At 41.2% G+C, this 15,672-nt stretch overlaps 2 protein-coding genes and 1 non-coding gene across 3 annotated transcripts; all 3 read left to right on the top strand.

Annotated features, from left to right (window-relative positions):
* Positions 1-482: 482 nt before the first annotated feature.
* Positions 483-5,609, top strand: rps13 (ribosomal protein S13). The gene is made up of 6 exons (XM_061774074.1): positions 483-588; positions 1,039-1,087; positions 1,560-1,638; positions 4,915-5,084; positions 5,167-5,267; positions 5,539-5,609. Exons 1-6 carry the CDS (start codon positions 566-568, stop codon positions 5,570-5,572), a joined length of 456 nt encoding a protein of 151 aa, XP_061630058.1. The 5' UTR covers positions 483-565; the 3' UTR covers positions 5,573-5,609.
* LOC133478798 (small nucleolar RNA SNORA19) lies at positions 5,321-5,453 on the top strand. The gene has a single exon (XR_009788795.1). It is a non-coding gene; the product is annotated as a small nucleolar RNA SNORA19 (small nucleolar RNA).
* A 131-nt stretch (positions 5,610-5,740) lies between the features above and the next one.
* Positions 5,741-11,998, top strand: ppp1r15b (protein phosphatase 1, regulatory subunit 15B). Its single transcript, XM_061774073.1, has 3 exons — positions 5,741-6,995; positions 8,663-9,603; positions 11,284-11,998. The coding sequence occupies exons 1-3, from the start codon at positions 6,830-6,832 to the stop codon at positions 11,503-11,505; spliced, it is 1,329 nt and encodes a 442-aa protein (XP_061630057.1). The 5' UTR covers positions 5,741-6,829; the 3' UTR covers positions 11,506-11,998.
* Positions 11,999-15,672: the final 3,674 nt, after the last annotated feature.

Below are 15,672 nucleotides of genomic sequence, written 5' to 3'. Positions count from 1 at the left end.
TGATGGGCCAACACACTAGCAAAGCATTCTGGAATTTGTAATATTAGTGCCGCATGTGCTATATACTGGCGGGCCAGCTCTAATACACATTTGATATGGTCTTACGGGCCAAATATAATTACATCGTGGGCCAAATTTGGCCCCCGGGCCTGAGTTTGACATATAAGGCGTCAATGGATTACTAATATCTTACATATATTTTAAAAAATGCAAATAAATGAATACATGACTAAATAGAGGTTAAATAAGTAACATTAAACTTTAGGTAGAGTACCAACTACCTTTGTAAATTTCATATTTCTGTTTTCAAGTAAGTAGAGTGGAACAAATTCACTCTACTTACACCAACCCAAGAAGCGGGTTGGTGTGGAAGCCAAGTCTATTTTTATATTAAGAAAATGCCTAATTTACTGTTTCATTTGTTGCTATTTTCATTTTCGCTTTATGTCGCTGTAGTGCGCTGGAGTTTAAAATGCGTGTGTGACGTCACCATGCATCACATCCGGCGCAAGCGTAGAGTCCCATTTTGTGTCTCGTGTGCGGCCTCTCTTCCTCTACCGCCATCATGGGCCGCATGCACGCTCCCGGGTAAATGCCGTTTTTCACCTGTAAAGTTGCATTTTCGTCTTCCCAGGTTACTTCTAACGGCACGCGAGTCAATCTAAGCTCGTAACGACCAGTAGTCGACCAAATTGTTGGTTTTAAAACGGGTCTCGAAGCTAGAAAAAGGATGAAGTTGACGCGGTGTTGGCCGTCCGTTCGCTTCGTGCTTGCTGTAGTTAGCCGATGTTGACTTTGAGCCGCACGAGCTCAAATGCTCCATTTGACAAAAGTTCGATTCATAAAATACACATACAGTACAAGCGTCGCATACGAGTCTTCTTCATCGCAGTGTTAACAAAACGTGTCAAATTGATTTGTTGACTTTGCGCCTTGGAATGGCGTTAGTTAGCGTGCAAACCAACCACGATGCTAGTCGAGCTAGTTGGTGGTCTTTGGCTAACTTTGACAGCAAATGTTTTCTTTCCCTCCCAACAGAAAGGGCTTGTCCCAGTCAGCTCTGCCTTACAGACGCAGTGTCCCAACTGTGAGTCCCACACGCTTGCATGCACCATTCAAGCGTTTACATTATATTTGCAATGTCGGTATGAGCATTTCACATCATTATTATCACAGCATCAATATTCCCAAAGATACCGAACATTATTATAGGAATAACCAGTAAAGTGAAAAAAACATTTCAAGAGTAGCATTTTAGGGCTATTTCAAGGAAATTTAAATCTAAGCACGAAGAGAAGTTTAAGGTGTAACATGTTGATTTTACGAACCAAATAATATATACTCTGCAACTTTTGGACATTAGAAATTGTAAACGGCAGCAAACTGAATTTTCATACATGAAAGTCGACTACTCAACTGTATTTAATAGTTGTGGGTCTGTATTACTGAATTAAATTGGTACGAATGGTAATATAGTGAAACATTTTATCACAATTAAAAATTTAATCCCGTGTAGTTTCTTTTGTGTGTATATATAATGCATTTTCTCCCTTTTCCAGTGGCTGAAGCTGACATCTGATGATGTCAAAGAGCAGATTTTCAAGCTGGCCAAAAAGGGCCTGACCCCCTCTCAGATTGGTAAGTGAATTAGATATTGTTGCTTGATTACAAACAAACAAAAAAAAACCTGTATGGAATCGATAAATGTTTGCAGTTTTGAATGAGTGGCTGTCGAACTGTAACTGCATGTTACTGAAACCTCTTGCTAATGCTTTGGTGACCTTTTTTGGCTAAAGTTGATTGACAAATGTTGAAGCAAAACTACTTTCTTCCACACATGCAAATCAGTCGCCTTTCGGTGAAATTCGCCGTTTTGAACTCAAAATAGGCCATTTACGAGAATCGTATAGATCCGCTGACATCGGTGCCACCGCCGCTGACATCATAGGCTGTTTTGTACTTCTTGAACGCTGGCAGCTAGATCCATTCCACACATCCAGCATCCACCCACAGATGTAATCAGAATCTTCATTTTGCCAAGTATGTCCAGAAAAAACAAGGAATTTGGTCCCGGTAGTTGGAGCTGCTCTCGTACGACAACAGACAGTCAATTGACAGAGAACACTTTTGAGACATAAAGACACTGAGAAAAACAGTAACTGAACAATAAAGGGTTGCTAGTTATCTGGTAATGCCGGTACAAATTTTTTTTTTTACAATTGTGCAAAAAGATGCGGAGTCTTCTTGCGCTTACAGCAGTTTGAATGACTAATCTAGCAAGAGTCCGGTGCAATGACCATTGTGCAAAGGACACCGAGACTTCAAGCAATGTATGCAGTTTAAAATTACTAGTAGTGAATATTTAGTAAATTGTGAATATTACTGTGGCGGACTAATATGCGAGCGCATTGGCCTGAGGTTCCGCTCGTGGGCTCGGGACCTGCTTTGGATAAGTCACAGGAGTTGACGAGACCAGAAAAAAACACTTCCACTGCTTCTGCTGTTAAGAAGTAACGGTACTTTGACTCCATTACAATGATCTAAATGTCGCTTGCTACTTTTATTTATCAATTATTCCTTATCAACTATTTCGTGCACGAGACTACGACGTCGACTTCCGCATTGGCGCTGTTTGCACCAATCCTATTTAAGCGCTAGTGACCTTTAAGTCTAGTTCACCAATCAAACGACAAGAAAGTCACATGACCTCACACCACTTCTTCTATTGGGCTTCCCGGGCATAGGTATTAACACTAGATAAACCAGCCCCGCTGATTGTGGTCCCTATGTGGCGGCCATGTTGGGAACATCATCGTCACTATGAAGGCAAATAAACGAACAAAAACAACAGCTTTCATGTATTGTAGTATTTTTTGGCACTCTGCCCAAATGTGGATATTTCAGCTCACTTATAAGTTGAGAAAACACCGTGCAGTAAATTGCTCGTGCGCCCACACATACACAGTGACATCAGAATGTGCACATTCACATTTTGTAATTTTTTTTTTTTAATATATGTTCATGCTGTGGTTTAAAAAAATCTGAGTAATTATTGCACTGTACTTTTTACACTTAAGTAATTTTTTTGGAGGACTACTTTTTACTTGTCACATTATTGTCGAGCAAAAAAATAATTTATTCCATTTTGGCATAAGGCTTTAACGTAACAAAATGTGAAAAAGGTAAAGTGCTGTGAATGATTTCCGGGTCCACTGTAGCTTCAAGTTCTGTTTGTGAATGGTTTTTTCTCAAGTTGATATAGTCAGCAGCCAGACAGAAATGTGTACTAGTTTCCTAAATTTAAATTACTTTCTTTTGTATCGTTATCACATTTCCTCGTTAATCTTATTATATAGTGCAACAACTTCATGTTCAATGGCATGAATACTTTTTCTTATTCTGAGTATCAAGGGGGCATGTTTGTGAGCAGTGTGCAGAAAATGTTCTAAATTCTTTAGTAGGACTGAAATTTAGAATGTTTGTGTACAAAAACAAAATCTATCAAACATTGGTTTACCAGTTGTACGCACACCGTTAAGTACTCTGTGTTGATACATGCCACCTGTTGTAAACTTCCGTGCATTTTTAGGCTCATTTGCATTCAGAAACTCATCCAATTGACGATATATGGTAGCAGCAATCAAAATATAAAATTGACTTTTTTCCCTGCTCCGAAATCATGGCAAGAATGGCAGAGAAAAATTATTTATTGTGACACTAAGATTGAGGCACTTGTAGAAGAAGAAGAATCACTTTTTATTTATTCTTGTAGAAGAAATAGAAACAAACCCAAAAATACAGTTTGGCACACTTTCAACCCGGTACACACAGACAATCAGGCATTTTTTTTTTGGTCACGATTTTGCTCCTTTCGACCAGGCACATCAAATGCCAGACTATCTTTTATCTTTAGGTCTGAGGTGTGTTAAGAGTGGATTTGTCTCAATAATACGGTCCGAAACGGGTCGGGCCGACAATCTTAAATATTGAATGTGTTATAATAACTGTGATAATGTGTAATAAATAATGAATGTGTTCAATATTTAACACCCAAACTCTTCGTGTGGGGGCAAAGGCGTGTAGTGTCACGATAACTTCCATTTCTGGTTCAATGGTTATCGCATTGTTGTTCTTTGCCATCACTGATTACGCTACTATTGGAAAACCCCAAATAAAAAGCAAAGTAGATTTAGTTAATCCTTTAGAGCAGGGCTCGGCAAAGTATGGCCCCACGGGTTGTATACGGCTTATGACCTCTTCACACCACACTTGCTCAATGTGAAAGAACCGTGCGGCACGGTGTCAATGAAGCGCCATCCATCGCCGCGCCTTTTTATCTACGGTATGTATTTTGTCATGTATCCCAATGTTCGTGACACAAACACTGCATTTATCAGAGCTTCCTCCATATTACCGTGTGGAAGTCCGTCAAAAAAAGCACACGGAACTCACTCCCCTCAGCACATACACAATGAATGGGAAAGTCCAGGATGGCATTTATTTGCATTGCCAAATGCGGTGTGAAAAGCCCTCTACTCAGTTCTTTAATTGGGCCCATGGAGCATTTACATTATCAAGTCATGTAATATTTTTTTGTGTTCATACAGCCATTTTTACGAAAAATTTTATTACATTTTTTATTTTCTCTATTACATAATTCAACCAATGTAACAGCTTAATATAATTAAATTAAAAAAAAACAAAAGTTTAAGATAACATTGCCAGTTTAAAAATCTACCCTTGAGCACTAGTTTGCACACCTGTGATTTAGATTGCTCCTTGATCTGAAGTAGTGCCTAACTAGGTTTTTATGCTAATGTAGACTTTTACATTTAGGCATATTTTTCCAAATAATATATATATCATCCAACCAGTGTTTGTCCTCATTGCCCGTCTTCCGTTATTGTTTTTTAGGTGTGATTCTGAGGGACTCCCATGGTGTGGCTCAGGTCCGTTTCGTGACTGGCAACAAGATCCTGAGGATCCTCAAATCCAAGGGCCTGGCCCCCGACCTGCCCGAGGACCTGTACCACCTCATCAAGAAGGCCGTGGCCGTCAGGAAGCATCTGGAGAGAAACAGAAAGGTGTCACGCACAACAACGCTCTGGTGTTTACTTTTCTTCCTGAATGTGGCTGGACCCAACGTTTATGCTCGTCTATGTGTAGGACAAGGACGCCAAGTTCCGCCTGATTCTCATCGAGAGCAGAATCCACAGGCTGGCCCGCTACTACAAGACCAAGAGAGTTCTGGCCCCCAACTGGAAGTAGTACGTATTTAGTCATCTTTCTCTGTATTCTCTCTAAACAAGCTTCCAAGTAATGGCACAAGTTCATTGTCCTGCTCTCCCTCGTCTTGAGAGTTGTGATATTTCTGTTGTGCAAGAGCAAAACTTGGAGGTAAATTAGCAGAGCGGCTCGCCGGTGTCACTTCTGCCAGTCCCCTTCGCACAGGATGAATTGTTAATATCAATGATGTATGAATTAATGTGTTTAATTGCTTCAGTATCTTCTAACAACCTGTTTTGTTTCCATTCACAGCGAGTCTTCTACTGCTTCTGCTCTGGTGGCATAAAAGCTTTTTTCAAATAAATGAAAAGTTCAAGTTCGAAGCTCCCTTTGTTTTTTTAATTTATGAAATTATGAAAAACTACTTTAAAAAAAAAAAAAAAAAAAAAATTTCTCATCTCTGAGGGACATTTTAGTTATTTGTAGTGGAGTTAACTTTTTTTTTTATTGTCACTAGACAGTGTGTACATGTACTTAATGTGCAGTAATTGGCTATTTTTGTCGTCTTTCAACTGGAACCCTTCAATATGTGGCTGAGAAGCTTATGCGTGCAGTTATTCCAAACTGTCCTTCATGTTGTCATGGCTATATCACCGTCTGATTTTTAAATTTTGTGACATTGCAAATGAAATGCAAGATTTCACCAGTAATTTGTTGTTAGTCATAAACTAAGATGTGTTTTGTTTAGCTAGTTGTATACAAAATTGGCATGTAAATGCATTTTACACTAATCCTAAATCGTTAAAAGCAATATTAATTGTACACTACTAGTGCTGTACTACTGTTTTGACGCAGTTTTTCTGTGACTCAGATTTTCTATAATGTCCGTGAAGGCAGCACGAGCTGCCTGTTGCTGCCAGATTAGTACCAACAGTATTTTATTCCAGAACATTAGCTATAAAACATTTAGGTGTTTTTTTTTTTTTTAATGTATACCAACGGTTTATATTTTCCATTTCGTCTTTCTGTTTGGCGGACAACTCGGTATTCGGAAAATTACACGGTCCCCCAGGTCTTAAATCTGGAAATTGCGTGAACAATCGGTTTCTCACCGTGACGTACAAAAACGAGGGCATGGCCACAATATTTCCCAAAGCGGACTGATTGACAGCCACTCTGTCCTACTGGAGTACATCGTGACGTCACAGCAAGGGCGCGGGTCCATGTTGTTCACTGACTGACAGTCGCTCTACCCAATCGGAGAGCAGCATGACGTCCACCTCAGGGGATTGGAAGTGGTTTGTCCAATCGGCGCGCAGTCTGACGTAATCTGTTTAATAAAGGAAGAGTTCCTTGCGACACTGGCTCATTCGCCACTACTACAAGATAAAGACTTAAGATAACCGACAAAATGGAGACGCTACTACACGAGAAAGCCTGACAAGGGAAGACTGGGAAAAGCATGTCGCCAACTCGGCAGAAAATGAAGAAGCGTCAGCGTAGTGACATTCATTTGTCTTTGACGCGAACCCAGCTGGTCTTCGACGAAGAGTACCAGAATACGTGATTAAAAGCCGTTTGTTTTCTACTCGCATCGTCCAAAATGTCTCCCGAGATGACTTGTGATCGGACAACAAGCACCGCCGCGGCCATGGAGAGGTTCGGCAACCGGGGAATGGCACTTCTTCCGTGGACCAAGCAGATGTTGACGGTACTGTGGGAGCACCTCTGGGTTCTGGTTCGGGTCATCTACTGCACCTTTTTGTCCGGTAAGACGAAAAACCCCCAAAACAAAAGTTTCGCCTTGTTGAGCCTTTTTTCCTTACGTTCCGGCTAGCACGTCCACGATGCGTTTAGTGTCCCCACGGAAACACGGTCTTTGCCCCGAGCCCTCTATTATTTCGCGATATGTTTTTGTAATACCTTTTATGGTATCTCCATAATTCACCTCCAGATAATTAGGTACTCATCTTTGAGAGTTACTACTCATTTCGGACCGTGGCTGTGGTGCGGTTATGGGGCTCGGGTGACCGGCTTTTAGCTCAGAAAATATGTAATCTGACATTAACTCTACTGTATTCATCTAACCCTCACAGTTACTTTTTACTCATACTGATACCCATAACAAATAATTTCTTTCTTTCTACGGCTCACATAAGTTTATCCTCGTTGAGCGACCACAACCGTGGAGTGTGCTGCGTTTAAGGCACCCTGGGAGACACAGACTCTTTTCTCAGCTGAACAAAACGTATTGCATTTAAAAATAACAAGGTTATTTGCTTGATTTGTATTCCATTTGGATTTGTGGTGTGTTTATAGGTAGGTCGTGATCTGCCAGTTGGCTACAATAAAACAGATTTTACGAAACCCGAGGAACCGTCTTATTAAAATTCCCTAAAATTTTACACGATGACAAGGCAATTAATAAATTTTTATCGATGAATTTGAGTTTATCAGGACAACTCTGTGTGTACAACTCAACCTGAGAAAAGACCACGACAAAGGGGGATGTGGTGTGGTGTACTCGTGATAATAGACATATCGATGGCGTGGAGCTGAAACATGTCTAATTTGGCCATTGTCACATTTTTTCACAAATCGAATAATCGATACTATTTGTCAGTCCCCTTGTGAGTATGTTGTTGTTGTTGTTTTTTTTTTTTTTTACAAATTATTGACAAATTACTCTTTGATGATGCAAAGTTCATGGCTCAACAAACATGCAGTTTTTTGGGGTTTCCTGAAAAGTGATCATTTTGGAGATGCAAGCTTTCGACCAGACACCAGCGACAAGTTAAATTATTGATGGTGTTTACACGTTTTGACAAAAGGGAATTTTTTCCAAGATGAGGCACTTACACACCCATTATCTCTAAGGAAAGAAATACTTCTATTAGAGTGGTATCTTGACTCAGCCGTTTATTTAATGGGACGGTCAAACACATACAAAAAAAGAACACTCTTAAGCAGCTGCTGTCGGCCACAACTCACTCCCAGATGCTCACACGCAGACTAACCTCTTTTAAATGCACGACATCACTCCTTTGGCGACGCCCATTAAAGGCCCACTTCAACACATGAATAGTTCAGTATGTAGACTTAATTACTTCTAGTTTTTATTAAAATTCTTTTTTATGTTTTGATATTAAACAGGGCCATTTTTCATAGCAGAGTTGTTTTGTGGGTTGGGGGCCTGGAAGAGATGAATGGCATTTCAGTGTGGAAATTATGGAAACTATAGGAGGATATTGAGTTACAAGCTTGCTCACAGAGCAAATTAAACTCGTAAGTCAAGGTACCACTCTAATTCTGTGGGAATTGATGGAAGTTAATGCTGTGGTGGGAATAAAAGGTTTGGTTTCAGGAAAAATAAAGCAAATCCCAGTCGACCTCCATTTTGTCTCCCTGTTTGATTTATTTATTTTTTTCCTATTAGTTTTTCAGATGTTTCGCTTTGAGGTGCACTTTCGGATCACAGACGAGATGGGGCCGCGCATCCAGCACAGCCCGACCGAGTCGTTCCTCTTCTCCTCGCTGTTTGACAGCGACGCCGGCGTGATGGTGGGCCACCCCAACGGCCTCTCGGACCCCTGCCGCGGCACCGCCGCCGCCGATGACGGCAGGACCACGGCCGAGGCGTTGCTGTCGGGCCTGGCTCCTGACGACAGCGTCTACGTGGGCTTCCGCGGAGACTGGGACATCTTCCCGGCTTTCCCCAAGGAGGCGTTCTTCCGGGAGGATTCCGAGGCGGACCGCGACGCGGCCGAGTTCGACAGCCAGGAAAGCCGGACCACGTGGGAGTCCGTGTCCACGTGCAACGAGGCCTTCTCAAAAAAGACCAAAGCTGACACTGTGGGAGGCAAAGCCGGCAAGGAGATGTCGGGCCTGAGGATGTGGGTCAGCCGCTCCGACAGCGACTCCAGCTGGTCCAGCTCCGACGTGTCCGTCGCCGACCTGGAGGAGAACGAACGCCTTCTGGATTTCTTCTCCAGGTCCGATGACCCATACGACCCCATGTGCTTCACCGCCTGCACCGTCAGCAAAGCGCCGCAGCCCGTCTCGGCGGGTACCGAGCGCAAGGAGGGCGCCGGCGCCTCTTCATCAGAGGACGAGGAGGAGCAGTGGCGGTGGCTTGACCGGAAAGACGACCCTTTCCACCCGCTCAATTTCAAAGCCCGTCTCAGCAATCAGCAGCCTCAATGTGTCCCAGAGCCTCTAAAAGCCACTCCCGCTAAACGCACCGCACCCAAAACACTCCAGAGACAGAACCAACGTGTCAGGCGTCGTTCTGACGATGTCAGACGGGTCCCGTGGAAACGACCCACCCAGAGGTGTCACCCAACGGAAATGCGCAGCAGTCCTGACACTCAAAAAAAGGTAGGAGCAACATATTGACGCACTCATGACAAACAACTTGTTACTTTTAAGGGTCCCCATATTTTGTCGATTTAGACCTCCATAGAGGGACTCTCTAACATGGACTTAGTATAAAAGTGTCCATTTAATTTTAAAAAACACCTTTGTTTTGTCATACGAGTGTCCAGAAAACCTGTCCACCCCGCCCCACCACAGCTACTTCTGTTTGTCTGTTTTGCATCCGCTTTGTCCATATTTGGCGAAGACTGCCCCCTTTCCTCTGATTGGTTTCCTCCGGGTAGAAGACCCACTTGTGAGAGCACACGTGTTTACGTTGACCCAGCTGGCTCCTAAGCGGAAAGGGAAGGCGCAGATATTCGCTGGTGACGTAGATGAGCTCGAGAAATTCCAGTGACCTGATTTCAGGCCTCTCGCCAGAAAAAACATCCGGAACTCAGGAATGCGTGGACAATTTTGAATTAATATTTCACATCTTTACTGAGGCACCATAGAGACAATATTACATCCCAAATATTAGAAAAAGTTGCTTTGGCAAAATACGGGACCATTAAGGGTCTCTCACTGGCGGAGATGTGGCTGATCAGTCGCAGTGTACATGAAGTTGTAAGAAAATGGGTCCCAGGTTTTGAAACAGTTGAGAACCACTGAAAAAACTGTGTGTGTTGTTGTTGTTGTCATGCTGACTGCTCACGTGACTCTTGAGTCACCTGAGACTTGTTGCAAGCTCCCAACCTGACTTGCATCACATCCACGAAAAAAAAGCATTAACTAGTGTACACTAACAGAAGAACTAGAACTATCACAACAATTGTTAATTTTCATTTAAATTTTCACTCAAAGTAGGGTTTGTAGCCAGGGTTAAGGTTTCAAATTAGGGTTTCAAGGCTAGGTGTGTGCGTTGAACCGCCCTTCCTTCACTCTTTCTGTCTTTTTTGCCATCCCTTTTTCCTTTTCTCCCGTTCATCAGTCAGTTCTTCCTTCCTTTTTATACCATCTTTGCTTTCTTCCTTCGGTTTCATCCTCCCTCCCTTCTTTCCATCCATCCTTACTTTACCTGCTTTCCATCATCCTTCCATTGTTTCATACTATCCTTGGTAGCTTCCTTTAAGCCTTTCTCCCTTCCTTGATTCTGTCCTTTCATACATTCTTATATCCTCCTTTCCTACCTCCCTTCTATCCTTTTTTCATCCTTTCCTTGCTTCATCCTACCTTCTTTCCTACTTTTTTCCTTATCTTTCTCCCAACCTTCCAATTGTGCTTCCTTTTTCATCCTGCCTGTTTCCACCCTTACATCCGTCCTTCCCCCACCCTTTGTTTTCCTTCCTATCTTTCTCCCTAATTTCCCCCTCCCCCTTTTCCTTCCTTCCTTTCCTCCTCCTTTCATTTCATACCCTCCTGTCCTTCCTTTATTCATCCTGCCTTCCTTCTTTCTTTTCATATCTTACCCTCTTCCCTCCACTCCCCCTTCATTTCTAAGTTCGTGCATTCTTTCATATTGTATCCTCCCTTCCTTAAATATAAGTTCATTTAAAATGTATATTTACTTTTGCCTGCCCTGATTGATTATATATGTGCATATGTAAAAAATGCTTTAAAAAACAACAACCCAGCTGTCTTTTTTTGCCCATCTTGACTGAATGTATGGATTGATACGCGAGTTCTTGTTTGTGTGTCCTCTAGTGCGAGGTCCGCTTCTCTCCAGTGGTGGAGGTTCATGTGATGTGGGCATGGCGCTTCGCCGCCGCCGCCTCTCGCAAAGGACCCTGGGAGGAGATGGTCCGGGACCGCGACCGCTTCCGGCGCCGCGTCGGTGAGGCGGAGCGGACCATCGGTTACTGCTTGGAATCCGCGCACCGAGCCAGGATGCGAGAGTACATTGATGCCCACCGGAACCTGGGATGATTTTTGGGGACTTTGTCATTGGTTGCAGTGCAACTGTCATTTTATTTATCAGATTGAAGTTCACATTTCACAATTTTGTACCTCCAAAAAGTTTTTTTGATAGTTCTTTTGAGTGTTTATTGCTGCACTGACTGACACTTTGGAAGTTCGGCTTTTCTGTTTTTTGCCTTGCGTTTGGACCTATTAGAAAAGTCACAGAATGGTTTGTTTTTGTGTGATGAATGTACAGCAGCTCAAGTAGCCACCAGGAAAGAAATGTTTTAAAATCAATTTATTTATGGTCTGGTGCAATTTTTGTGTTTACTAAATGTTGTAACTGGGTGTTTTTGTTGTTTGTTTGTTTTTAAATGCCCTTTTATATTTTCTTAACATATTATTGAAGCCTTTTGGCACATTCTGTGGCTTTGGATGTCTATGATTATTAATGTTCTGTTTTGACTGATAATAACACAGGAAACAACTGTGATCAATAAATACACTGTAAGCTTAACAACTTGAATTTTGTTTTTTGACTGAGGCAAGCGTTGCATCACACAGACAGAAACAAAAGCATACACGCTCACTGCCACACTCGCCTTGTGTGTAGCAAGGCCTACAGACACCGGCCAAAATGTCCCCATGAAGAAACACGTCGCCACAATTCTATGCCACGCAAAAATGGAAAACGAGCACACACACATGCCTATTATTTGTCCCCGGAGGGGGGTGAGGGAGGGGGAGGGGGTGCAGTGATCCTAATTGGTGTCACTGACACACACGTAGCTTGTTCCTATTAATTATAACATCAATCCTGTTGTCATTGGGTTTAGTATTCTTCATATGTTGATGTACTGTATCATGAATTATTAATACAAATAAAATGTCAACGACACTTTCATTTTTGCGCCTCTCACGGTTGCTAGGCAACCGGCAGCAGGGCGGAAAGGATTGCAGGTGATTGCAGCACATGTGGATGATGATGATTACGATGATGATCTTGAAAATGATGATGATGAAGAGGATGGTGCTCTCTCGCCCAACCTCCAGGGTGGCAATTAGCCGATGATGCAACCTGCTTGCAGTACGCTGAGCTGTCTCAAACAAAGATAAGGCGCCTCAGAATTATAGGAAAGGACACGTAGCGACATGAAATTTGGTAGGTGTGTCTATCATGAGTTGACCCATAAAAAAAGTCTCAAGAAGCCATGCCTGAAAACACACACAAAGTCGGACATTTTGGTTTGAAGTTGCCCTTTTTGGATTGTTTTGGCCATTTCCAGCACCCCAGCATTGGTGGAAAAAAAAATGAGGCCCCCTGAAGCCAGTTTCACTTAGCAAACATGGAATTTTGTAAACATATCAATCTTGGGTGGACCCACCGAATAGTTTCAAGAAGCCATGGTGGAAAAGACACGGTAAGTCCACCATTTTGGCATGAATTTGTCATTTATGATCATTTTGGCCATTTCCAGTACTTCAAAATTTGTGAAAAATGTAAGCCCCCGAACCGGTTTCCCTTAGCAACATGGATTTTTGTAGACATCTATCATGAGTAGACCCACCCAAAAAGTCTCAAGAAGCCATGCCTGAAAAGACACACTAAGTCTGACATTTTGGTTTGAACTGGCCATGTTAGGGGTCATTTCCAGGGACCCCGGTATCCTTCTGAAAAACAAGTCCCTGAAGCCAGTTCACTTAGCAAAATGAAATTTGGTAGGCATGTCTTCTCATGAGCTGACCCACAAAAAAAGCTTCAAGAAGCCATGGGTGAAAAGACAGGAAGTCTGCTATTTTGGTCTGCAGCGGACCATTTTAGTGTGATTTTTAGACTTTATTTTCAATGTAGGTGGCACGGTGAACGACTGGTTAGAGGGTCTGCCTCACAGTTCAGAGGACCGCCTCCTACCCGATGATGGCTGGGGTAGGCTCCCAGAGGTGAAGCAGCTCAGAAAATGGATGGATGGATGGATTTTGTACCATCTCAGGTAGTAATCAATGTCAGAGGTTTTTTTTAAAAGAGTTTTGAACTGTCAAAATGTGTTCTGCCGTCCTCATGCGGTGAAGACATGCACTGCAGCATGCTTTGAGCTACCGGAAGTAGAAATGACACGCCCTCTAGAAATGATATGTCGGACTACACTGCTGGGTCATAAAGTACGGAAGCGTTTTGCATTCACTTGGATAAAAACTAAAAAAGCTCCTGTTTTTCTGAGTAATTTTTTGAGGGCTTCGTTTATTTGAATATTTTTTTCAGTTTTTCTGAGGATGTTTTTCAGTTTTTCTGACTAATTATTGTTCTCAGTTTTTCTGTAACCCCCCTGTTTTATGACTATAGACAAAGAAAAATAGACAGAAAAACTGAGAAAGATAATTCGTCAGAAAAACTGAAAAAAATATTCAAATAAACGAAGCCCTCAAAAAATTACTCAGAAAAACAGGAGTTTTTTTTTTTTTTATCCAAGTGAATGCAATACGCTTCCGTAATAAAGCACATGACGAAATTGCAAATCCCCACTTACATAATTGCAACAAGCAAGACAGGCTGTTTATGTACCTTGTTGTAGTACACATTGACCACCTATAGAGGGAGACAAATTGCATTAAACATTCCAGATTTTTTGCTTTGCATTGGGACAAATTCTGTATTACTTAATTATATGTTACTATATATTTGACATGTAATGTCTTGCATTATATATATATATATATAATATTATTTTAATTTTGTTTTATTTTGAACTATTCTCTTTACTAAACTGCTATATAAAAGAAATTTAGTTGCGTTGCATATTAAACTAAATATGATATTATCACTATGATTGTAAAATTAGGTGGAAGTAAGTATATTGCATGTAACATTTGTGAATAAAATCAAATTGAAATTAATATACAGTGTTCCCTCACCATATCATGGTTCACCTATTGTGGATTCAGTGCATTGCAGATTTTATTTTCATATTCATATCGTGCATAATTTGCCATATCGTGGGATTTTTAGGCTATGATGTAATTTCTGTGGCAGAATAAATGCTTCCTAGTCTAAAACCTTACAACTGTAAAATAAACAAAAGAAAAATTAATTAACACTCCCATATTTTGTCTATTTAGACCGCCATTGAGTGACTCTCTAACATGGACTTAGTATAAAAGTGTCAATTTCACATAAAAAAAACCCACCTTGGTTTTGTTGTACGCGTGTCCAAAAAAGGCCCCTCTGACAGCTACTTCTGTTTGACCCATTTTTGTATCCGCTTTATCCATATGTGGCTAAGACCACCCCCTTTCCTCTGTTTGGTTGCCTCCATGTAGAAGACCCACTTGTGAGAGCACACGTGTTTATGTTGACAGCACTGGCTCAGGTAGGTGGAGAGCTTCGCTAGTGACGTAGATAAGCTCGAGAAATTCGAATGGCCTAAAATCAATTATAATTCTACTATAAAACTAATTATAGTGCATGTAAAACTAAATAAAGTGATATTAATCAATAATAAAAACATGTTATTTTACATTATAGTATAGAATGATGTATTGCCTATTTGGAATATCATTTAAATATTGAGTACATTTAGTTTAGATAAAATTGTAAATCAAGTCATAGTAATCAATAATAAACATTATATTTAATATTATATCATAATGCCTGAATATATAGAATAGTATAGTGATGTAATTGTAATATTATATTAAACATTATAGTGCATTTTAAACTGTAATAAAAAAACATTTACTTGTGTGTAAGTTATAGTAAAAGCTTTGATGTTGTACTTAATGTACACATTAAATAATGCGACACTGTCAAAAAGTTAATCATTTAACAATTTTGTAATGTGCTTCTAGTTTGCATACTGAGAGATGATCCTAATATTTTGACCGTCTCCTGTAGCTAAATCACCAAAATATTAGGAAGAACAGTTGTACATAATTGCAAACTCCAAGCACAATAATAAACAAACACAGTCCGGCTCCTGTATTGTCTTTGATTAGAGTGTGCAGGTGTCTTTCGGGCACTTTGTAGACTTAAAAGTTTGTGCTCAGTGGGTTTAAATGGAAGAAGAAGGAAGGGAGCGTGAGTGAGGCCTGCAAGCAGCAGTCAGTTGAAGCATGGCCCCCAGCCATGCATGATTTAACCCTCATTTGCACAAGAGAAGATACAATGTGTGGCGCGGCAGCGGCGGCACAGGGCCAGAG

The sequence above is a fragment of the Phyllopteryx taeniolatus genome, chromosome 5, assembly GCF_024500385.1.
Source record: "Phyllopteryx taeniolatus isolate TA_2022b chromosome 5, UOR_Ptae_1.2, whole genome shotgun sequence".
NCBI lineage: Eukaryota > Metazoa > Chordata > Actinopteri > Syngnathiformes > Syngnathidae > Phyllopteryx > Phyllopteryx taeniolatus.
This window is presented reverse-complemented; position numbering and strand designations above follow the sequence as displayed.